General features: G+C 35.2%; 1 protein-coding gene across 9 annotated transcripts in view; it reads right to left on the bottom strand.

The window, feature by feature from the left end:
• Positions 1–24,719, bottom strand: part of BIRC6 (baculoviral IAP repeat containing 6) — a 215,943-nt gene that overhangs the window by 135,412 nt on the left and 55,812 nt on the right. For 5 of the 9 annotated variants that reach the window (XR_824319.1, XM_010829819.1, XM_010829822.1 and 2 more), the window contains exons 1-13: positions 22,820–24,708; positions 18,342–18,491; positions 15,204–15,429; positions 12,933–13,093; positions 11,798–11,929; positions 11,178–11,309; positions 8,722–8,900; positions 7,521–7,654; positions 6,965–7,126; positions 6,743–6,874; positions 5,979–6,076; positions 4,205–4,352; positions 3,070–3,203 (exon numbers count right to left, since the gene is read on the bottom strand). Coding sequence is in view for 8 of the 9 variants with exons in the window: in XM_010829819.1 (XP_010828121.1) it covers positions 3,070–3,203; positions 4,205–4,352; positions 5,979–6,076; positions 6,743–6,874; positions 6,965–7,126; positions 7,521–7,654; positions 8,722–8,900; positions 11,178–11,309; positions 11,798–11,929; positions 12,933–13,093; positions 15,204–15,429; positions 18,342–18,491; positions 22,820–24,191 (3,160 nt within the window). In the remaining variant the exon portion in view is untranslated. Of the gene's footprint in view, positions 1–3,069; positions 3,204–4,204; positions 4,353–5,978; positions 6,077–6,742; positions 6,875–6,964; positions 7,127–7,520; positions 7,655–8,721; positions 8,901–11,177; positions 11,310–11,797; positions 11,930–12,932; positions 13,094–15,203; positions 15,430–18,341; positions 18,492–22,819; positions 24,709–24,719 lie in introns of those variants that run through there. The other 4 variants (XM_010829827.1, XM_010829820.1, XM_010829823.1 and 1 more) reach the window with 4 other exon arrangements.

Raw genomic sequence — 24,719 nt, 5'->3', positions numbered from 1 at the left:
TCCAATGAGGCAGAGGAACCCAGGCAGAAGAAATGACATGAGTAAAATCTCTTCAGTAGAAAGGACCATGGCACATTAGAGGAACTGAAAGAAAAATGTGCCTACTGGAACATTTCTCAATCCTAAAATCTCTCTACACATCTTTAAAATAATTAAAAGAACTCAAAAATTGAGCTTTCCTTTATATTGTTTGTATATATAGATTTATAAAAGTAGAGATTTTAAGAAGAGAATATATTAAACATTAATTCACATAATAGTAATAAATTAATCTGATTAGATATAACATCTTTCATTTTTGATGAAAAAAATCACTGTCTTCTAAAACAAAAATAACTTAAATGAGAAGGGTAGCAAAGTCTTACATTTTTGCAAATCTCTTTAATATGTGGCTTATCAAAGGAAGCTGGATTTGCCTATCTGGATCCAATCTACGACAGTATGATGCTTTGGCAGAAATATATGAAAAAAAACTTGACAAAGAATATATGTAGTTAGAAAAGAAAGGAATATTTTAATAAAGTATTAAATATTCAAAAATTTGAAAAGTGCCAGTTTAGGATTAATTGCAATATAGAATCTGAAATCTTGAAAAAGACATTCTCAAACTCTGCTACAGCAAGATTAGTTGGTCTACCTTATTCTTTTAAGGAATCTTCTGTCCAAGTATGATGATGACTCACCACGCATCAATCATTTGGAAAATACTGGTTCATTACTATATACAGATCTTCTAAAAGTTAGTACACTTCCTTATATAATATCAGAAAATGACACTAACTAATAACATAGCCCATCAGAAAAGTCATTATGTATTGAGAAGCTGTCAAGCTCTCCTTGGAGGACAAAAGTTTTCCAAAATTCTAATCTTTGCTTACAAGTTCTACTTCTAACATTGACAACAAATAACTATCAATTGGATGGATACTGACATACTTTTTAAATTCCTTTTTGAGAAAATACTTGCCAAATAATCCAATCTGAATGAACACATTTTGTTTCTCATTCTTGCAAATAAAAATGGCATTCCATGAAATAAGCAACAAAAGTTTATAGCTGTAACAACTACACAAGTTCATTTTCTTGAAACAACCATGGTTCTTCAGTATGCAGCAGAAGTGTTTCATGCACACTTCCCATTTCAAAACAGAATATTTAAAAGATGTGTACTCCTGAGTTCAAAACTGAATAAAAATAGTGATTTTAACTATTTCATCAAAAATATTTCTAAGTAAAACCATCATGCTTCTGACTCTTAAGTGTATGGGGAAGATCATCATGCTTTCAAACAATCAGTACAAAAATCTATGCAGTGAAAAGGGCAGATAGGAAAACAGTAGATCCACGGACTCCCTGAAAAGATTCAGGGACCCTGAGAGAGCCTATGGACAACACTTTGAGAATCACAGGACCACAAAAAGAAAACTAACAGGGGAAGGGAAAAAGTCAGATCATACTAGATCATCTATGCTATATTACAGACTTTGGATGGTACAATCTTGGGAAGACATGAAAAATATCTTAAGAAGAGAGAGTAATCAGATCAGGTTTACATTAAAAAATGACTGCAATCATTGCACTGTAAAGTATGAACAGAAGTTTGAGCCAAGAACAGATGCAGAATAACCAGTTGGAAAGTTATTTTTTAGTCCAGGTTCAAGACGACTGTGACCTGGACAATAATCTTGTGATTGTGAGACGTAAGAGAATGGGCAAATTGTAAATACAGGTTGGTGGAAAAATAGATAGGATCAGATGGTAGCCCCGATGTGGAGGATGAGAAAGAGAGGATACAGTTCACATTTCTGTTTTGTGCCACAGATGCCATTAACTGAAAAAGGAAATGCTGCAGAAGGTCTGATGGTGAAGAATAAAAAACTGAGACATTCGTATGGAGATGAATAGTCGTTTTACAATGAATATGGCTGCTCTTGTATATTTAACCAACCCCCTGGCTTGGCCTGAGCTTTATGGTCTTCTCTTTACAGTTTCTCTGTAACAAATTTCATTCTATCCTAAAGTGTACAGGAAACATCTATAGGTCTAGTTCTAACCCCGCCTCTGAGGTCTACTCATAATTTGACATGTCACTTAGACACACACTGGCATGAGGTAATCAGAGCCTAAATCATCAAACAGAGTAATTCATTAAAAAGCAAGAAGACCAGATGTATAATCTCTTTCATTAAAAATGCTCATAAACACATGTAGCAAACAAGTCTAAATAGCTAAACATTCTGTTAACAACGGTAATCTAAGAGAATAGAGAGGTTAAAGTTGAGATATTTTGCATTTTATTTCTGTATTTTATTTTTCTCTTTTGCTTTTTTCACAATTCATAACTAAATTTAAACAAAACTGAGACTAACCCCCCAACTTACTTAAATTTAACATGGTAATTATCATGTTTACAAGTAAATTTTTTAACATTTTGGTTTACTAGTAACACTTGTAATAAGTTCAATAAGATGGAAGAAAACAAAAAATAAAGTGATCATTGTCCTAACAAAAACAGAAAAACACCAAACTCTAGCATCTGAAGAGATTATACAAATAGTGTTACATATTCAGTCCTAAACACACATTCTTTAGAAGTGTATCCAAGAATACATGTAACACTGTGTACCACGTTTACCTCAGAACAGTATGACAGAAGATGCAGAAAATTATTTTTTCTTTCTGCATCTTTGCTTACTAAAAAAGCATATATTAATTTTATTTTCTTTAATATGAAATAATATTTCCAAATAAAATTGGAAAGACTACAGCAAATAAACAAATTTTAGTCTATTAACATTAAAGTCATACTAACGTAATGAAACACACACACAAAAAAACAAACAAAAAAACCCAAGTTTGCAACCCTGTGAAAAAGAACATCAATATTTTTTGATGGGGGAGTTGAGAAACAAAGCAAATACTTTAATGATTCACAGACACAAAAGTTAAGTTCCAGAAACTTTTAGTTCCCAAAGACAGAACGGAATAACTACAATCTACTAAAAATCGATGGTATCTTAAACCCAAGATAAAAAATTCAGAAATTCCTTTAATCAAACATTTTACTACCTGAAAGGACATCTGACAAATCAATTTCATCAGACTGGACACCAATGCTGCTGTTGTACACATTTTTACAAGAAGAGCCACTCATCTCCAAATCAAAGAGGACTGGATCAAATGGTGAACTATACAATCCGTATCTGAAAGATAAAACAAGGTCCTAGCGATTTTCCTGTCAGTCATCTAATTAATAAATTATCTATTTACGTAGCTTTAGGACTTCCCTGGTGGCTCAGACGGTAGAGCATCTGCCTAAAATGTGGGAGACCTGGGTTCAGTCCCTGAGTCAGGAAGATCTCCTGGAGAAGTAAATGGCAAGCCACTCCAGTATTCCTGCCCGGAAAATTCCATGGAGGGAGGAGCCTGGTAGGCTACAGTCCATGGGGTCGGAAAGAGTCAGACACGACTGAGAGACTTCACTTCAAAAGCAGTTTTTACACAGGGCAGAAGGAGACACTAACCACATTTAACTCAAATTCACTGAACTGTGTTCCCTGCAAACCTATGCTCCAAAAGATATAGTTCAGAGACTCAATAAATGTGGTTTCAATTAAGCTGGTATCTAATGAACCAAGACTGAACCTTCATCAGTAGACTGAATCAAAAAAAAGAGGCTTTCAAGCACCCTTCCCTTGCCTGAATCATGACATTGAGTCAGTAGAAGATATAAAGGTTTTCAGTAACATTTCATCAAAATCAAGATTTCTAATCAATAAAGATGATTATAAAAGAGACTGCTTTAAATAATAGAACACACTACTTCAAAATAACTCAAATCTAACCTTTAGATATTTCTTATTTCATTATGTTTAAGTTTTAGAAAATAAAATGGCACATAAAGAATACTAGTTACGGGCAATACATGATTTACACAATTTCACCTTACAAAGTTTTAACAACGAAGAATCAAAGTACCTTAAGTGTTTTTTCCCACTAGCAAGAAACACCACTTATAAAGAATTTTAATATAGTTAGCCTTCCAACTATCATCTCCAGGACTTCCAAAGTTGTTAAAGGGAATTATTCTCAGAGAAAATAGAGGGAAAGAAAACATTAAGCAAATATATATCATAACAATTCTGTGCAAAGGTAGTACCATATCCAGAAAGGCCCATCATTAGTCATTTCAAAAGTTAAATACCTTGTCTGAAGCAAAGCCTCCATTGGTGTTAACCTGTCCTGTAACTGCCTGGACACAGCAGTAAGCAGAGATGCACAGGCAGTGCTGCACCCAGCCAGATCGTCGTCTTTAACATAATTCAGTAAGACAAAATACCAATAGACAGAACCTGAAAGCAACAACAACAAATCAAGATTTCTTTTCCTCATTTCTCCTTCACAAAGAAAACTTCAGATTTCACATTTATGAGTATGTCCTCTTTTCCTAGAACGATTTTCTGGAAAGAAAATCTGTAAGGGCAAATTACAAAGAAGGACTAACTCCCTGGAGGACTTTAAGAGGATGCTGACAAAGAATCGCATTATATTTTTGAGAAGTGTACAAAGTCAACCTAGTCATTTAGGTTTTCAACAAAGTGAGATGATTCTAAGGGACATTTTAGAATAGCCAGAAAAGTGGACATGTCAGACCCTTCAAACAATCTTTCCTACTCTTTCTCTGTACTAAAAATTTCAAAAACAATAGATGGCAATGAACTACAAATAACATACTTTAGCAAGTGAATGAAGTGTAGTCATTCTATATTGCCAGTTAGATATAGACCAAAGGTGATCGTAAAAGGTGTTCACGATCATGTATTTTAACTCTTTTATAAAACTTGAGATATCTGAGTACTAAGTACACCCCATAATTTAAGCACCCAACCTCTAACAGTATCTTCAAGAAACTGTTTTAAACACCAGAAACTATCACAGAGAGCAATCAAGTCCAAAACATTCTACTCTATGTAACAAAAGAGTTTATAGTTTTAGTCAATATATGTTCAAGGTAAATAGAAAGGGATTCTTTGTCTAAATTAAGATACGGATAAAATAGCCATTTATCAGGCTTCCCAGGTGGCACAGTGGTAAAGTATTCACCTGCCAATGCAGGAGACACAAGAGACACGGGTTCAATTTCTCAGCTGGGAAGATCCCCTAGAGTAGGAAATGGCAACCCACCCCAGTATTCTTGCCTGGGAAATGCCATGGACAGAGGAGCCTGGCAGGCTAGAGTCCGTGGGGTCACAAAGTGACCATGGGGACCGAACTGAGCGGCAGCAACAACCGTTTATCAACTAACTTTAAGCAAGCTTTTTTTCTGGTACACCACAAACGTCAAATTCTTGTGGAATAGGAGATAACTTTTTGAATGGATTGGTTATTTATGAAATAAAAGACTGTGAGAAATGTCTTCCAAAAAAAAAAAATTAAATAATAACACTAGGTAAAGGGCAAAGCAGTAGCCCTTCATAGTAAATTCCTACCTGATAACTACATTCACTCTTGAATGGCATTTCCACAGTTTTTAGGTGCTGTAAAAAAAAAAAAACTCACTGGTCCCTTTCAGAAAATTCCAATTTGCCACAGACCCTACCATTCATACACAATATGTGTATGGATCATTTAACTAATTTATGACATCTCTCTGGTACTTACAGATGTTTTAGTTTGTAACATCTGATCTACCATCACTAAACAACCAAACAACTCAATTATTTTAAGGAACTCCACAAAATGTATGAATTGAGATGACCTGATTATTTACTTAAATCTCCCACTAACTTTTTCCTAAAAATAGTATCAAAAAGAGTACTGCCTATCCAATCACTATTTAAAACCCCTTAAAAAACAGACAAGCTACAGAGAAAAAGACGACTAATTGAGAAAAAACAAAAGTTATTAAACAATCTTAAACATACTGTGAGATAATTCCTAAAGTTAGAGTTACTTATGACTGAACAAGTTTCACATACCACCAGTTGCTGCTGCGGGTAAAAATGACATATTATCAAGTAAGGCCTTCAACAGAACAGATCCAAATCCAGGTTGACATGGGTCGCACTTGCCATTACTGAAAAAAAATTTAAAAGAAAAAGTTTAAATATATTACTCAAGGTAATTAATTCTAAACATGGTGTATTACTCTTAATCTTTAAATGTGTTCATACAGACTGAAAAAAACCTGCCTCAAAGCCCTGTAAACGTGCAGAAAGACAGTAGGGGCTGACTATACTAAGGGTCTTTATAACTGTTTTCTTATGCAATAAACCACTCTCTTTTTTTTAAACCCAAAAGAGTTAAAAAGCTGGTACAGTGAATACAGACTATTAATTTTAAACATTTCCTAGATAGTTTCAGGGTTTAGAGAAAGTGATCTGCACAATGCTGCAAATAAGTCTGGGCAAACGGACATAACCGGTAATAAAGGCCTCAGGTGAAGAATCCAAAGACAATCAGGGATAGTGGGAGCGAAAGTGAGGGAAGAGCTCCCCTTACCAAACTCCCCCAAATCTTCTAATAAGCAGAGAAGCCCAGCTGAATTCTTTTACTACTTGATTTAACGTGACATTTTGCCCAAAACACCCCAAATTTTTTTCCCTAGGATCTCAATAATCCTCAAAAATCCACTTACGTTATACATATATTCAATAAGAACCAAATGACCCTAGACACAAGGTATCACCTGCCAAACGACAGGAGCACCTACAAAGTATATCTTCGACTTAAAATCACCAACCTGATGCACAAGGCTAGAAATCGAGCACACTTGTGGGCTATGCTTCGTCCTGCCTCAAAGAAACAAACACGTACAATGTCTGAAAGACATTTTCGTGTTTTTGAAAGCAGGCTTTCATTTCCTTCCTTTGAGCTGCAAAATAATAGCAGGCATTTAGGCTCATGCTGAACTTCCAATCATAACATCCAAAGGGCAATCTGTGGTAAATAAAATCTTATTAACCTTCCAGGTCCATTTGAATGTACTCCAGCTAACCAACAAAGAATATCTAACACAAGACTCTGGGCATGTTCTGTGATTTGGCCATCATCTGCTTTTCTACACAAAGTGTTGAGAAGCTTCTCATGAAATTCTGAAAACTGCAACATGGCACATCGCTGCACTCTACCAAAAAAAAAGAAAAAAAAAAAATATATGGATATATATACACATACACACACACATATACATAAATACATTAATAATCAAAAGAGAAAAATAAAGCTATTTCAACCTGGTTGGACATCAAATATTTCATTTAGAATCATGAATATTACAATTAAAAAAAAAAAGAACTTTTGAAAATTACCTAGCACTACATGAACACCAAGGATGAACCAATGAAGTGAAAAGACAATATATACCATCAATGACATAAGCACTTAAGAGAAATGAAAAGCAAATAAAAATTTTCAAGTAAAAGTTACGATTTTAAAATTTTGTGGATATTGATATATTTACTGCAAAGTCTTCCTTTGTACTCCTATTACTTAAGAACAGTAGAAGAAAATGAGGTTACCTTTCCTTAGAAACTGAAGTTTTCTTAAATCTTCGGATGGTAACTGAGACTTCTTGAAGTAAGTCACAGCCCCGGAGGTTTTCAGATTTACGGGTGCCACTTGTATTTTCATTTTTAACATTAGAGGATTTTTCCTGAACATACAAAAATAAGTAATTGAATGAATATATGAAACAAAAAGTTATTTACCATTAAAGTTTATAAATAAAAGAATATAACTGAACTATGACTACCAAAACATAACTCAAACTAAAATGATAGCTTTTACCCTCATATTCAGTAAATGACTAATTTACTCCATTGTTATAAAATTGTAACAGTGGAAGAGACATAGTCACTGCTTAAAGGTAATAGCCCAGTGAATAAAGATTATCAAGCCAAAGTCTTGAGTCTCAGTCCCAGCTACTGGTCTATGAGCTATGTCAGCTCCCCAGTGTCTAACATTCCCTCACTTAAAATATGAAAAAGTGGAGTAACAGCACCTGCTCTGCCTACCTCAGAGTTATTTTGGGGCTTAAATCAGATAAAGTACACAGAAGTTCTTGAAAAATTGGAAGACCTATACAAATATAAGATGGCTGGTGTTACTGATTATTTCTACTGTTGCTTATGGATAATGATAATAGAGAAACAAAATCTCTAGTGCTCAGGAAAGTCCAAGATCAAACAAGTACGAAGAAACTGCATGATATACAGCTAGTTGTAGAAAATGAACATGAAAATTATGATATATCTCTGAAATCAATTCTCAACTTACTTCTCTTCCTGCAGCCTCCCAAATGTTTACCAAAAAAAAAAAAGAAGTGGTGTGTTACCAGTAAAGGGCACAGAAACAAATTCTTACACACAAGGAAATAAGCATTATGGTCCAAAATAATTATTAAGGCAAGTGCCTGCTAGCAATCACTCCCCAATGAATATACTTTATAAAAAAAAGCTTAAAGTTAATGTAAATATTTTCTCCTTCATTATATTTTTTTTAACTTGCTGCAGAGAAAAGCTATAAACAAACCAAGTTATCCATTAAAAAAAAATCAATTATGGGGTATGCTACTTCCAAGAGTGTATCAAACCTCAACTATAATGTTTAAAACAGCATGTAACGGTTTATAAAATTCTGTAAAGCGATTATCCTTCAATTAAAAAATAAGTAAATAAATAAAACCAGCATGTTACAGTTTAAAATGATAATGTTTCACACCTTGCCTGCTGCAACTTTTGCCAAGAGTGAAGCAAGTGAATATCCCTTGTTACTCTGGTGTTTTAGGGATGGAAGTCTTACTACAGGACGTATACCACCATTACAGATCTCATCTGTTCCTCTTTCGTTCACTGCCTTGACATGGATCAAAAATGAACGATATTTTCCTCCTGCCATACCTAGAGGAGTGGTGCAGAATGGGATAAATTATTCAATCACCAAAAAGCAAAACTGCTTTTTGTCTTCATAGAGTAAGCTAAATAATTAACTCCACAGAAAGAAAAATACACTTGGCCAGATTTTTCAAATTATACTGCTTGCATATAATATGGCTAAATAACCTTCAAACACATTGGCAGCAAACGAACAAAAAGCACAGCAGTTGTATGAACAGCATAATATAGAAAGTTCTGACACCTGGCATGTTTTATCCCAAAGAAGTTATTCATTTCAACCACAGAAATTTTGTGAACTATAGAAGAAACAGAAAACACTGTCTGTCACTGAATCACCGCCCAAAATAACGATGTATCAATATGTGTATCCATCCAGGCTTTTATGCATGTAGGCACACACACACATGTGCATGCATACATACACAGCATTAAAGTATTACACACTTTAAAAAGCACAGGCTTTGGAGTCACTATCTGGGTCTGATAATGGTTCTGCCATTTTATTAGCCATGTGACAAATTAAACTTTCCATGGTCCAGTTTCTTCAAAAGTGAGTAAAAATAATAATAGTACCTACTCCAAAGGTAATTAAAACACTTATAACTGCATGGCAAAAGGAAGCATTCAATAAATATTAGTTATTATCACTGGTTTATGTTTTATATATTTTAACTAAGTTGAAATCATAACATACAATCTATATGTAAAATTAATTGACAAAATACCTTCAAACTAACATACCCATGAACAACCCATAAGCTGCTGCCTAAGCAGGTATGAAATCCTTCTGTGATTACAAAAGCTACCTCTGTTGTTTGCCGCTGACCTGCCTGACTACTGTGCTGGCATGCACTGTTGTATTCTTCTTACTGCTGCACTAGTCTAGGTTCTAAAATGTCTTAAGACCCTCCTTTTCAGTTTTCTTTTTCTACATATCTTTGGCCCACATCATCCTTTTACAAATTTAGCAATCATTTTCTCCAGTTCAAAGTTCTAGGAATTTGAAGAGAATAGTCACTTCTACTAAATTCTAGGAAAACTAACACTTTTACATTATTGAGACTTTTGAAATACACATTATATAATCTATCCCCAATTTTGTCAATTTCATGGACAGAGGAGCCTGGTGGGCTGCAGTCCATGGGGTCGCAAAGAGTCGGATGCGACTGAGCAACTAACACACACACACGTACAATTTTGTCAAAGCCAACATTTTAATTCTCATGTAAGATTTTAAGTTTCACATTCTCATTTAACACAACTAACTTACACTTTCAGCAATTGAAGTTGGCAACCCACTCCAGTGATCTTGCCTGGAGAATCCCAGGGACGGGGGAGCCTGGTGGGCTTCCGTCTCTGGGGTCGCACAGAGTCGGACACGACTGAAGCGACTTAGCAGCAGCAACTTAACTTCCAGAGATGTTATTATACAGTTATTACACAGTTTTGCTCACCACTATAACCTAGTATGTAACCTAACAAATCACAGGGTGTCATAAACTTAATGAATGAAAAAGATGTAGTCAAGGGAGTACAATCAAGCTTGTGTACATACTGTGTCTGTAACTAAAGGGAAGTGTGTGAATGGGGACAAACATTATAAAGGGAATGCATACAAATTAAAACAGTTGTTATTTAGGTGGTCTGATATTTTCTTGGTTTACAGAAGGATCTCCACAGCCTTCTCACCTCCAAGTTTACTGTAATGATCGAGGTGTGTCTCACTTGGATTTTTTAATTCACCCGTGAGATATAAAGGCGACATAAACGTCTTACTACTGCAACATCTAATATCTTACAGACATAAGATAAAATATACATTGTAACTTGTGTTTAAGACACATCATTACATCTAATACTTTCAAAACTCCTCTATAAAAAAACCCTTAAGAGAAAATATTATAACAATATACAACAAACACCCTGAAAACACAGGACTAAATTGATGGAAAAGGCAAACATCCCAGAACATAATGATTGGTTATTTGGAAGAATTCTGTATAACATGCTAAATCATACTACCTTCATCTTCTTTGTGCTTTTTCAAAAAGCACTGAGACCCTCAGGACACAGAACGTAGGATCTTAAGTTTCACATAACAATAGTCACTTATGGTAGGAAATTACCTCAGCTACCATGAAACTGATGGAATCATTCAAGAAAAGTCCCCTCAAAAACAGTATCTTATTTTTCTGAAATCAGGAAAAATAATTTTTTAAAAAATCTACTTTTACAACTGTGGGACTATTTATTCTGCTTTTGTAAAACATGTTACTTCACCTTTAACAAGTTTGGGACTTGTTAACGTCAACATCCCAGCATGCCCCGACAGATCAAGGCCACTAGCAAGCCATACTGGCCCACAGAGAATGTCTTCTTTATGATCTTCTAAAAATGGACATAATCTAAGACCTAAAAAGAAAAATACACATTTTTCTTTTAAATTAGTGTGTAATTTAAAATGTAATATTTAATAAGCAAATATCCATCCCATTTACATATAACAGCACCACACAAAATTCCATACTTAGAATGTGTTGAAATAAAATTTGCTATCATGCTAAGGAACTATAATCATTATCTGATATATTATGCTGTTTTTCATTCCCATATTATCTACATTCACCTTGATTTTCAAAAAAAAAAAAAAATTATAAAACCATGACATGATTTCAAATCTCAAGATATTAAAAAACAAGAATGCAAGTATTAGCACAGCTGTGTTCACTAAGATGAGCTGAAAATCAAAGCATATTGCCAAAGCAGAATTATAGGTTATTTTTAATTGTGTTCTTAAAACCATGTTTTTGCAAGCCATAAAGAAATCTTTGCCCAGTAGGATGCATTTGGATCACTACTCCTTTTACTGTCATGGACAACAGCTCTGTAATTTAACTCACACTGTGATTCCTCTACATCCATGTGCTGCATTTCTTCATTCAAATCAACCAGGGACGGTTTCCCATTTTGTTCCACTTCAATGTTAAGAGCTGGAGACAAAGGAAAGGTGATCTGCCTATCTACTGCTGTTTCTAGAGGATAAAAATATTAGTAAACTTAATGTTGCTTAATATCAATGATCTATGTGCCTAAAATTCTAAAATTCTCCATTAAATTGGGAACTACAGTGATTTTTAAAATGGTTGTTAGCAGAGGAAGAAAATTAGATTCAAGTGCTTTATACTCTCTTCTCTTTTAAAGGTGGTAAAATATTCACCTGAAGAAATAATCTGCTAGCCACTAAACCAAGAATTCTTACCCTAGGCTATACAGTACACTGCCTGCAGAGTTTTAAAAATACCACTACCTAAGTCCTACACCAATTAAATCTGAATCTGTCATGATTCAAAAGTATACACACACACATACACACAAACACACACATATATACACACAAACACATATATATACACGAACACATACATACATATTTATAAAATAGGAAATTATTCAGGTTTCAATGTTTTTATCCCTGGTGTGAAGTAGCCTTTTACTCTGAAATTATCTCTAGTCTTTTAAATTAACCTATTAAGATCAAAACACTGAGAAATAACGTCTAGTTCCAAATATGTCAAGTATGTATAATCTATTTTAATAACTCAATATATCAAGTTCTGAGCTAGTAAGAAAGATAAATAAAGATGAATATATTTCTGGCATTACATTCTGAGTTTTACTAATAACCTTAAAAGAATATATGCATTCCATACAAAAGTTCTTTTTACAAACAAGTCTCCTTCTCACAAAGAGAAATGCGTTAAGTCCAGTAATGCTAAAAGTGAAACTAACTCACAAAGGAACTAACTGCCTAAAACCATAATTAAATTACTCAAATTTACGCAATTCTGAACAACAAAGAGTTACTGAAAAGTTCTTCAATGTTCTCTGTATAAACTTCTCTAAATAGAACCACAAAAAAAAAGAAGGAAAAGAGCACAGGGGTGTGGGAGCAAGAAGGGATATCAAAACTAGACAGCCAAGTTGAAAATGAGTTTTTTTAAGAAGCCAAAATCTTCAAATTTTGATCCATCTTACCATTGACTTTCCCTAAGCCTGGAGCTTTATTTTTCAGCAGTGTCACTTGTATCTGTGGAATATTGGTGATATTTGAGTTCAAAACAAATTTAAAGTCCACATGTCCAACCATACAAGCTTTAGGCAGAACCAATTCAAATACATGTTCATCCCAGCTGTTGCTGTCAAATAAGGGAGAAAATGATAGAGTGAAATCTTTCTTTAGCTGTAACCATCTTATCACTTATATTACCTTTCTCTGATGTGTAGTCGCCAACAAAACCGAATGCTTCTCAGTGGGATTAGGGGAGAAGACAAGCAGTTCTACTGAGAAAGGTTAAACTTAGGGCAATGAAGAATCATACCTCAGGAATCCATACCTACCTTGGGTACTGTACACTCAAAAAAGCCCTTGTTCCTCTAAGTGTGAACTACTGTGCATCAGAATTATGTGCAGACTTATGGGCCCACTCTGATTCTAAGAGTGGGGTCACAGGAATTTGTATTTTAAAATAAGAACATTTTGTATTTCTTATACATGTCCATCCTCTGATTTTAAATTCTGTATATGTGCTGAAAAGTAAAATTCCTCCACTAAATTTCAGATTCAAATCCAAATGCCTATTAGGTATCTCAAATTTAACATAAATAACCCCAAACTACTTGATAACCAACTCTAAAAGCTGTAAAAAGAAATTCCATTTTTTAACGCGCTCAGTCCAAAACATTAGTCATCCCTAACAATTCTCACTCACTCCAGACACTCCGTACATCAGCATTTACGATTCTTTCTACCTCCAAGCTGTATCTGACCACGATTCTCAATGCCTCTGTCAATTATTATCATGGTCCAATTCACCATCACCACCACCATGATTATCTGAATTACCACAACAGCATTCAAGTTAGAATTCTTGCTCCTGCCTCTTCCCTCTAATACACACACCACAACCACTCATATACTATCAACACAGTAGTCTTAGTATATCCTTCTAATACATAAATTATATCGCATCACTCCTAAATTCAAAACTATCTAACACCTTCCCATCTCACTCAATGTAAAAGTCTCACTGTGGCCTATAAAGACATTCATGATCAACTATTTCCTTTGATCTCACTTCCTATCACTCTCCTCCATGTTCATTGCACTTAACCAGTAGCCTCCATGCTCCTCCTAAAATTCATAACATATACTCCTCAGGATCTCTGTACTTTTTATTGTCTCCAAATTAATGTCCTCATGGAAGCCTTTCTGAGACCCCTTATATAAAAATATCACACACATTTTCTCTCACAGAGATGTACACCCAACAACTCTATTGCCATTCTGTTTTAATGTGTTTCAAAGCTTTTATGACTATATGACATAGTAGATATCTGTCTTAACTGCCTGTCTATCACCACTAGAATGTAAATTTCCTAAGAGCCATTTTACTAGTAACTTCCAAAGTACCTGCACAACTGGGAGACTGGGATTAACATGTACACACTACTATGTAGCCATATAGCACAGGGAACTCTACACAATACTCTGTAATGTCCTATATGGGAAAGGACTCTTTAAAAAGAGAGTGGGTATATGTATAACTGATTCACTCCGCTGTACCGCTGAAACTTAACACACTGTAAACCAACTACACTTCAATAACAACAACAACAAAAAGTACCTGTACAAAACAGACATTTACATATTTAGTCATACAATCTACAGATCTATTTAACTAACTAACTGGAAGGCTGGATTACTCTCAGGATTTTATCCTACAACTAAGAACAAGCATACAGGAATTTCCAGGCTTCCTCGATGGTTCAGTGGTAAAGCAGGAGGCACTGGTTCAATCCCTAATCAAGGAAGATCCCACCATGCCATGGAGAAACTAAGTCCATGCGTCAAAACTATTGAATCTGTAACCTAAAGTTTGGGAATCACAACTACTGAGATCATGTACCACAACTACAGACACCCACACACCCTAAAGTCCATGAACTACAACAAGAAAAGCCATCGCAACGAGAAGCCCATACACCACAACTACAGAGTAGCCCCTAGCTGCAACTAGAAAGTCCACGCAGCAACGAAGACCCAGCACAGCCAAAAATAAATATTTTTTTAAAAAAAAGAATATAGGAATTTCTAAAACCAAGGTGACAAATGAAACAAACAAAACTGTTAACATGTAAAAGTTAACAGAAAGAGTAACATATAATAATAATTCTATGTTGTTACTATAAGATGAACTTAAGTTATAAAATTAAACTGAATTTAAATACCTTGGAAGAATGTTTTACCTGTCAGTCTGTAGTTTCCAAGTTCTAGTATGCTGAGCAGCATCCCCGTGATGCTGCTGATGCAAATGTTGAGGATGCCTCCTTTGCTGCTGTTCTTGTTGAACCTCCACCCAGCATGGTGGAACAGTAGCTGAAAACCGTGGAGTCAGAGTTTCAAAGCGGGTTAGCTCCACTAGAGATGTCAAGATGTCAACCGTGAATGGCTGGTCCACCAATAAATCAACTCCTTAATAACAGTGAATGCAGAATTTGAAATTGGTTTTAAAAGAAAGGAATTTTAATCCATGTTTTTGTCTAATCAATTACAACATTTGTCAAACAGCCTAAGTTAATAATTTAGGCTAAAGTAACTAGCACGGAGTCCATACAGGCATAAGAAAAATCCACCTCAGATATTTCAAATTATAGAAAGGGAACTTATTATTGGAGAAATCCAAAATCAACCTCAGAAGAGCCCTGACTGAGATTTAATGAGCTCCAGATTAACAAGGACAACAAAAGGAGTGATGCTGAAATGTAAGCCCTGACTGACATGAATAATCGTCTTTTACACTGTTATTTACAAAATAAAATGTTAAACATCTGCAAGTACACAATACCTGCTCCATTTTACTCTGTTAAAAAATAATTAAAAAAAAAATCAGAACTATACTGATGGCAAAAAAACACAAACCAAAAACTCAAAGCAGCATTTTTTCCACTTCTAGGGTACTTAAGAATACCATGTATACACACCAGTATTTTAAGAGTAACAACCTGATTCAGAGAGATAAGTTTGCTTTTACAAATTTATGTATTCACATCTTTGAAAAGGCTGCTGCTGCTGAGTCACTTCAGTCGTGTTCGACTCTGTGTGACCCCATAGTCGGCAGCCCACCAGGCTCCCCCGTCCCTGGGATTCTCCAGGCAAGAACACTGGAGTGGGTTGCCATCTCCTTCTCCAGTGCATGAAAGTGAAAAGTGAAAGTGAAGTTGCTCAGTCGTGTCCGACTCAGCGACGCCATGGACTGCAGCCTACCAGGCTCCTCTATCCATAGGATTTTCCAGGCAAGAGTACTGGAGTGGGTCGCCATTGCCTTCATACAACAAAGTTGAAAAACTTGTTTCAATTAACAACAACAAAAAAATTTTTAAAGACTAAAATATGAAATCTGATAAATTTAGAATAGTTTCACAAAGAAAGTTTACATTTAGTTCTATAAAATTACTGTAAGTGTACTTCAAACTATATTTTTCCTCAAAAGCTTCAGTTCAGTTCAGTTCAGTCGCTCAGTCATGTCTGACTCTTTGCAACCCCACAGACTGCAGCTCACCAGGCCTCCCTGTCCATCAACAACTCCCAGAGTTTACTCAAACTCATGTACATTGAGTTGGTGATGCCATCCAACCACCTCATCCTATGTCATTCCCTTCTCCTGCCCTCAATCTTTCCCAGCATCAGTGTCTTTTCCAATGAGTCAGCTCTTCGCATCAGGTGGCCAAAGTATTGGAGTTTCAGCTTCAACATCAGTCCTTCCAATGAATATTCAGGATTGATTTCCTTTAGGATGGACTGGTTGGATCTCCTTGAAGTCCAAGGGACTCTCAAGAGTCTTCTCCAACACCACAGTTCAAAAACAAAGGGCTTTTTAAGAAGCCCTCAAAGCTTAGAGCTTTTTAAAATGTGATTGAAATTATTAATATTGTTTGCAAACATTTAACAGCGTATCAATGCTCCTTTACATTATTTACTTGTTTATAACCTAATTCATCTTTACTAAAGAGTACGTTATAGACTTTATATGAAAATTATTATACCAATATCCCATAAAATATGAGAACATTCAGTATGTTAGCTTTTTAAACCAACTTGTATAGTTAATTAAGACAAGCAAGTCCAATTATACATAGCAAGAGACATGAGTCACTTTATCTCAACAGAGGATAATCTTGCCTCCCAAGGGCCATATGGATGGAGGCAATTGTGTCTACTACTGGAATCGAGTAGGCAGAAGCTACAAATACGGCTAATACAGCACAAGACAGGCCTCCCACCACAGAGAATTATCTAGTCCGAAATGTCAATAGTGCTGAGAATGAGAAATCCTTAAATAAGGTAGTGAAGACTGCTACATATACACAAGTCATCACTAAAATTAAGATTTATTATACCAGTAATCACTCAAAGTTTGCCTTTAGTGCAAAGAAGAATGATCAAATACCTAAATATACAAATTCACAAAGAAGAAATAAACATTTTATGTGTTATTTCTGTTTGGAGTACATTTGAGTTTAAACACATTTTTCATTAAAGATTCATTAAATTTCTTTTAAATGCTAGGCTTCTTTTAATAGTTAGGTTGGGGAATAAAGTGAGTGCCAAGGATAAAACATATCAGCACTTCAAAGTACAAAAGGACCATGGTATAGGGCAAGGGCAGGGAAAGACAGCTTAGTAACAAATGAAGAGCATGAAACTGAATACACTTTAGAAATCGTGGAGTTTCCAATAACTGGAGGTTGAGCAAAAGACCAGAGTTTTTAGTTCACAGAGCAAGTAAAGATTTTTAAACAGGAATAACAATGCTAAAATAACATCTTTTGAAAAACAAGTTCAGGGGGCAGTATAGAAGGTGGATGGGAGAAAAGGCAAACAAACAAAACCAAACCTATCGAAAAGTCCACAATGGGGTGATGAGGGTCTGAAAATATCACCCCAAGAATGTTTTTTCAGCATTTTATTCCAGGAGTAATTAATATTAGCCATTCCAGTCACTTTACACTTACTTAGTGAATTCTTCACTCTTTCATATTGTTCTGTTTCATCCTAACTAGACTAAAAGCCTCTTAAACAACCAAAATCATGTTGTTACCTCTTAGGTGACTTTACCAAAACTGGCCAACTTACCACAGGTTGAGAACCATTTCTTATTTTAATGTTTACAACATTTTCCAACTACTGAAAACAGAGTGATAAGTAATATACACGAACAAGTCTGATAAAAGAATATCAACAAGGAAATGAACTCTCAAAGTAACCAAGAACTGACTACAAAAAATGAAATAATGTTTTAGATTATAAAAGAGTGATTCAGAAAACTTTGAACATCGAAAGAATTTGCATTTTTTATAAATCATTTTTAAAAGTTAATATCATACCTGAAATGCCAGGACTTGAAGGATTTGATAAAGGTTTGGAACCTTCTGAAGACTGTTCTATTCCTTTAGAAAGAGATCCATCCACTAGTATGTCAGCTTCATCAATATCGTCACAGGTTCCTCCAATTTGGAGAAAATGAAGCTCACCACCTACAGTATAGTAAAATTCCATCAGCACAGGTATATGAAAAACAGGTGAACAGACAAGTGCTTGCTACTTAGTTAAGAAACTTAATTTATTCTAACACCACTTAAAAGGCAGAAAAAGAGAGCTACTAAAGTGATACATCTGCAACAACTTAGGAATCAAACTGTCAAGGAATTACAATTTCATATGTGAAAATAGTTATTTATCTAGTACTTACATGTGTAAGACATTATTTTAAATGCTTGATTCATTTAGTCTTCACAACTAACCTTAAGCAGGGAGTATTATTGTGGCCACTTTACAGATGAGAAAACTGATGCACTAGCTATACCAGAATCCACAGCTCACTCTATTAATCACAGCAGTAGCAAAACTGAACAACAATTCTTCCTAATTTTTTGAAGCATTCACAATAAAATGAAACCAAATCAAATTTCTATTTTTCATATTTCTACCACAGAAAAAAAATGGAACGTGAGCTTAGCAAAATATTTAAGAAATAAAAATAAGTAAATAAAATAATTGGAGATTTACTTCCAGCATGACAAAACAAGATAAATCTTATCTTAAAGGCAGTTATAAAATTAAACAAAACTGTCATTTAAACAGTGAGTCAAATGGTGAAAACCAGATCTGCTACTACTGTCACAGGGACTCAATGATTTGGAAAGCTTGTCTGCCTAAGGTGACTCAGCGGTGAAAAGAAACCCATCAACTTTGCTGTCTGAAGCAAGCATTCTGTGTGGGGCAAGCAAAACACCAGAACTAACCAGGGATTTAACAGAGTTACAAAAGTGAGATAAACATAGCGGGCTTGGTAAACATCTCAAATATTCCACACTCATCAGAGGCTGCACATAGGTGCAGCAAAGACCAGATGCGGCCCAAGTCAGCAGCACATTCCCTGTCTACTAAGCCCCAACGCCGATGCAGAAGAGACCTGAAAGGGCACAAGAGAAAATAAAAATAAAGAAAACAAAAGCCAGGGCACACCTGAACACAACCTTGCCAATAAAGGTACCTGGTCACAACCAATTATCAAAATCTTTAGCTGAACACTAAACTATGTGGACAGGCAGGTGACAAATAAGAAACAAGTCTTAAAAATAAAATCCAGAGGAGAAAACAATGAAAGAAACATCAGTGGCTGCCAAAGAAACAGACTTCACAGATTTAGTCCAGGTGAGTTACCAAACGATAACATAACAACAATTTCCAAACGGGGGTTAAAAATCAGAATGCAGCAGTTCTTCTACGTTATTTAAAATGTCCAGTATTAAACTGAAAATTATGAAACATGTAAAGAGTGACCAATATTCAAGAAAAACAAAAGCAATGAGAAATATCTCTGAGCACCCAGATTGAGATTTAGCAGACAAATACTTCAAAGAAGCTGTTGTAAATATTTTAAATAATAAAAGGACATCAGATATAGAGAATTCAAAAAATGAATGGTAAAAATGAATCAACAAATCATCTCAACAAATGAGCAGATATTATTTTAAAAGAACAAAAGGCAATTATTAGAATTGAAAAGTAAAATGAAAAGTTTGCTAGAGACTCAATGCAGATTTGAGATGACAGTAAAAGGAATCAGTGAAATAAAACAGATCAATAGTTGCTAGTTACATATGAAAATTAAAAGTAAATCCTCATCAAAAAATAATAATAGATCAAAAAGAAGTAACAAAAGAATGATATGTGCAAGAACAATCAATAATTTTACATACAGCATCATTCTTCAAACATGAATGCGAAATAGAGACATTTCCAAAAAAACAGACTGAGTTTTCTGCTAGCGGACCAGCCTTACCATAAGTACTAACGAAAATCTTTCCAGATGAGATGAAGGCAACACAAAATCACAAGAAAAAAACAAAATGCCAGATAGAAGATAAACATATTTTTTTCTCATTTAACTTTTTTAAAAGATAAAGACTATATAAAATAACACTTTTGGTTGGATTTATAACTCATCTAAATGTAATATATAAGACAACAGTAGCACAAAGCTGGGAGAGAGAAAAATCAGAGCGAGGTTTCTATATTTTACTAGATTTAAGCTAGCATTACTCTGAAGTAGACTGTGATAATCCAATAAGAAGGCAATTTCAAGAAAAGGTATTAAAAAACAGAATCAACACAAGCACCAATGACATCACATCAAAGGACAGAATAGGAAGTAACTGGTAGGAAGCTCTAGAGGTCAGTAGTACCATCAACGCAACTACTGAACTAGAAAGAACGAATGGAGGCCTTCCCTGGGGTCCAGGGGTTAAGACTCTGTACTTCCACTGCAGGGAGCATAGGTTCAACCCCTGACTGGGGAACTAAGATCCCACATCCCACATGCTGTGCAAAAAAGGTTAATTTATAGCATTAATTGTACGTTTTAATCAACAGACTCAATGCTTCTCCATGAGAAAACTTTTACGCGATTCGAATATACTTACGAGATAGTGTCAAATCCATTTGATTTACAGTTTACAGTGCTTTTAAAACTCTATGGATTGTTATTTGAACATTTTAAAACAACTTTTTTGTTCTCTTTATTGCTATTAGTCTCATCCTTTCAAATGCATTTTGATCAATTAATCCTTAAGCAACTGGGGAATAATTTTTAAAGCAATTAACTTCTCATGTTTTCTCTTGTCCTTCAATTCATCTAAATTCCATCACAATCGTGATCACTTCCTAGAAACTGTCATTGTTTAAACTCTATGAAAACACTGATCTATTTTATAACTTAAATGTTATTTCTCCTCTGAATCGCCAAAACCATATCTCATCAAAAATTCAAATCATTAAACTCTGACTGCACTTGTGAAAACTACTAGTATCTTATGACTACGTGCCCTGGGAACAGGTCACTCAGATTCCAAAACCACTTCCATTTCGAATGGCCTACAGCAAGTTAAACTGTTTTCATTTTTTTTAATCTTTCAGATTAAAATATACCAAAAAGTTCAAAGTATAGAAGTTCAATAAAAGCAGGCTCTCCTACTTTTATTATATTCTGGCAATTTAATGTAGTTTAAGCAGACCTGGACAGACTGCCCAGGTCTGAACACTAACTCTGTCATTTATTAGCTCTGTGACTTAGGCAAGTTAAATTACTTAACCTCTCTCTTCCTCGATGTTTTTTTTTTTTTCTTAGAGATAACTAAAATGAAGACAAAACTAGCACATACCTCATAAAGTTAGTGTGATGACTAAAATTAACAAAGCTAAAACTCTCACAGAAATGAACTGGCATATACATCATTAACCTCAGATTATCCTTGATACCACATAGTATTTTAATGATTTTTCTGAAGGTTTCATTATTCTAAAGCTATTTTAGACTATTCCTTTTTAAAAAATAATCTAGTTAGATGTTGATGTTATTTGGCTTTTTCCATCATGTTATTTCACTAAACGTGTTTCAAAGAAAGCAATCCACATCACCACATCCACCATTACCCTTCTTAGCCAAACTCTTGAAATCTTTTTAGAGAGAGGAAAAATTCAGATTAATTCCTACCAGAACCACAAATGAGATACATAACTCTTCCCAATCCCAATTTTTCTGCCAAGCACTGGTTACAGTCACTGAGGCTTCAAGTATCTCCTGGTCCTAAATTCCTACTAAACAATCAATAGGACTATTCACTTTGCCTGATATGGTCAGTAATTCCTTAGTAACACTACCTGTTACTCTACAAGATGCCTCAAATATTGCAAAACTGACTCACTGTCTGCAAAAAGTTAGGATTAAATATGACAAGGAACATTTATTTGGCAGAATTAATAATTATTTACCACTTTTATTTCAGAAGAAAATAACAACATGTATTAATATTTGTGCCAGAAACTTTACAGACATTATTTCATTTAATTCTGTCAAGCCTGGAAATAGACTGTCTTTCCTAGTTTATAAATCAACAAAGGTTTACTGAGTTTAAAGTAATCTGTCCAAGGCTACAAATTTGAGCAGATGCAGTTGGGATTCACAGAAATTACAGCAGGTTATTTTCTTGAGGTTAAAGCAGTGAAGATACTTTCTGAGAGACTTACTTTTTTACAATTAGAATCCTTACCTAGGGCAGTAGGAAAGTGTTTTAAGAACAGGTAAAACAGTACAAAGATTCACCACTTCATCATAAACATAAATTTCTCTCCATCTATATGGATCTAAAAGTCACGCTCGGTATACACATAAATGAATGCCCTGTACATTGATTTCATAAGACTGATGAAGAACCAAACAAGCCCACAGCTTACCTTTGGTGCACGCACACAGCTTGCCTGTGCCCGAGCAGTAAATGAACCAAACAAGCCCACAGCTTACCTTTGGTGCACGCACACAGCCTGTCTGTGCCCGAGCAGTAGATGACAGAAACAAATGCGTCCTGTTCCTCAGTGCCCTCCTTTTTCGGAGGTTCCACTTTGGCCAAAATTTCAAAGTTTGAAAGATCTAATATTTTTACATATCCTCCCTGAGTAGTTATGACCAGGTGTCCAAGAGTAGAAATGTCAGACTTTTTTCCTCTCTCAACCCCGTTCTTTGCGGTTAACTGCATCTCCTCAGGAGGTTCCTCACAGTCATCCTCTCGGTTATCCAATATATCTGGTGGAAGCAAAATGAGCGAGGTAATTGTGTCCTGGGGATCTTTGATATGCTGGATTTTTATTGGCTCCTCTTCTAATGTCACTATCCGAGTGGCATAATTCATTTTATAAAGTATTAAATATCCACCACTAATGTTCCTCTGCTCAGGTTGAATTATCAAAGGAGTCTGTACATCTGCTGGTGATTCATGTTGAATTATACTAATATTTGCACCATTCACTGCAGCAAGATTTGATTCCAGCTCACCTTTTCGTCTATTACATAGTGCAGAGTTTAATTTATTTAAGTTATTCAAGGCCTCTACTTGATTTATTGCACTCAAGGATTCAACGGGGCATGTCCGCAGTCCTATCAATAAATGAATTCCATCAGCACAAGGAGTTATTGAGTCTATACAAAGATTCTCCTCCTCTGCAAACTTTGGCAGCCTCAAGCACTGAACCAAAGTCCCAGGCTTGGGAAACACAGAGTTCCACTTCTCAGAATCTGGAGAGGTAAGGTTGGCTGCTGCATCTGCAAACTGCTGAATGTAAGTCACAGGAGGGTCCTGCAACAACAACTGCTCCTGGCTATCCAGCTCCATCTCAATGATCTGTGGAACCGTAAAACCATCATCATGCAAACTTTTACTCATTATATTGTTCATCTGTGAAAAGATTTTTCCTGCTTTCTCATCAGATTCCTTGATGCTATAAAGAAGCAAAATGGGTAAAGTCCTCCTCACCAGAGGAGAATTTAATTCTGAGTTAGTGCAGGATTCATTGTCAGTTGACCCTTGTTCTGATACACTTTCACCCTGAGTTCTGCTTAAACCATCCAGTGACCTGTGAGAATTACTACTAACGGGTGAGGTAGCAGGAGATTTATAGGTTAATAAACCTCCAGCTAATAAACATGGAAAGGGAATGTTGTGTTGTTCCTGGTGCTTCTCCTTTGTCTTCTCACTCTTAGAGCTGGTTAAGCAAGGATTCGCCCCAAGTTCTTCAAGATCCTTAACAGTATCTTCAAGCACATTTGCAACAATCTCCCACTGAAGCTTTTCTGGCTGCTGGAGGATGCTGAGTGCTGTTATATCAAGGCTCACTTCCATGGCTTCCTTCTGTGATGTATGCCCTTTGAAAAGGAACAATATTCATTACAAATGACTTTGTGAATGTAAATCAAAATCTGTAGTATAACATTTTCATTAGTTCTCTTTTAATCATCCAGTCGGTGCATTTTAAACACATTAATGGAAGAATTTAGTCCTTTTACAGGAAATTTAATCCAAGCTGAGAAGAACCTACTCAGAAAAACCATAGATATTAAAGAGTCTCAAAAATCATTTTCAAGTCACAATACACTCTCCTGGCAATCTGTGAACAAAATCCTTTTTTAAAAAAAGAGAAAGAATAAACGGGTTAAGAATGAAGAGATTATTAATATCATAATAACAGACTTCTGCCCTTCAATTCTACACTAAAATTACACTCAATACTATGCATCTGTCCTTTATGCACTTTGCAGAATACCCATGAAACATTACTATAGTCTCAGTTCATCACCTCTTTCCCACTCCACATGCTAATTATCAGTTGACTGTCTTAGTATGTAACAGTATGCAATTTAACTCGAACCT

The sequence above is a fragment of the Bison bison genome, unplaced genomic scaffold (assembly GCF_000754665.1).
Source record: "Bison bison bison isolate TAMUID 2011002044 unplaced genomic scaffold, Bison_UMD1.0 scf7180017864508, whole genome shotgun sequence".
Classification (NCBI taxonomy): domain Eukaryota; kingdom Metazoa; phylum Chordata; class Mammalia; order Artiodactyla; family Bovidae; genus Bison; species Bison bison.
The sequence above is the reverse complement of the archived record's forward strand: the minus strand, read 5'-3'. Positions and strand labels throughout refer to the sequence as shown.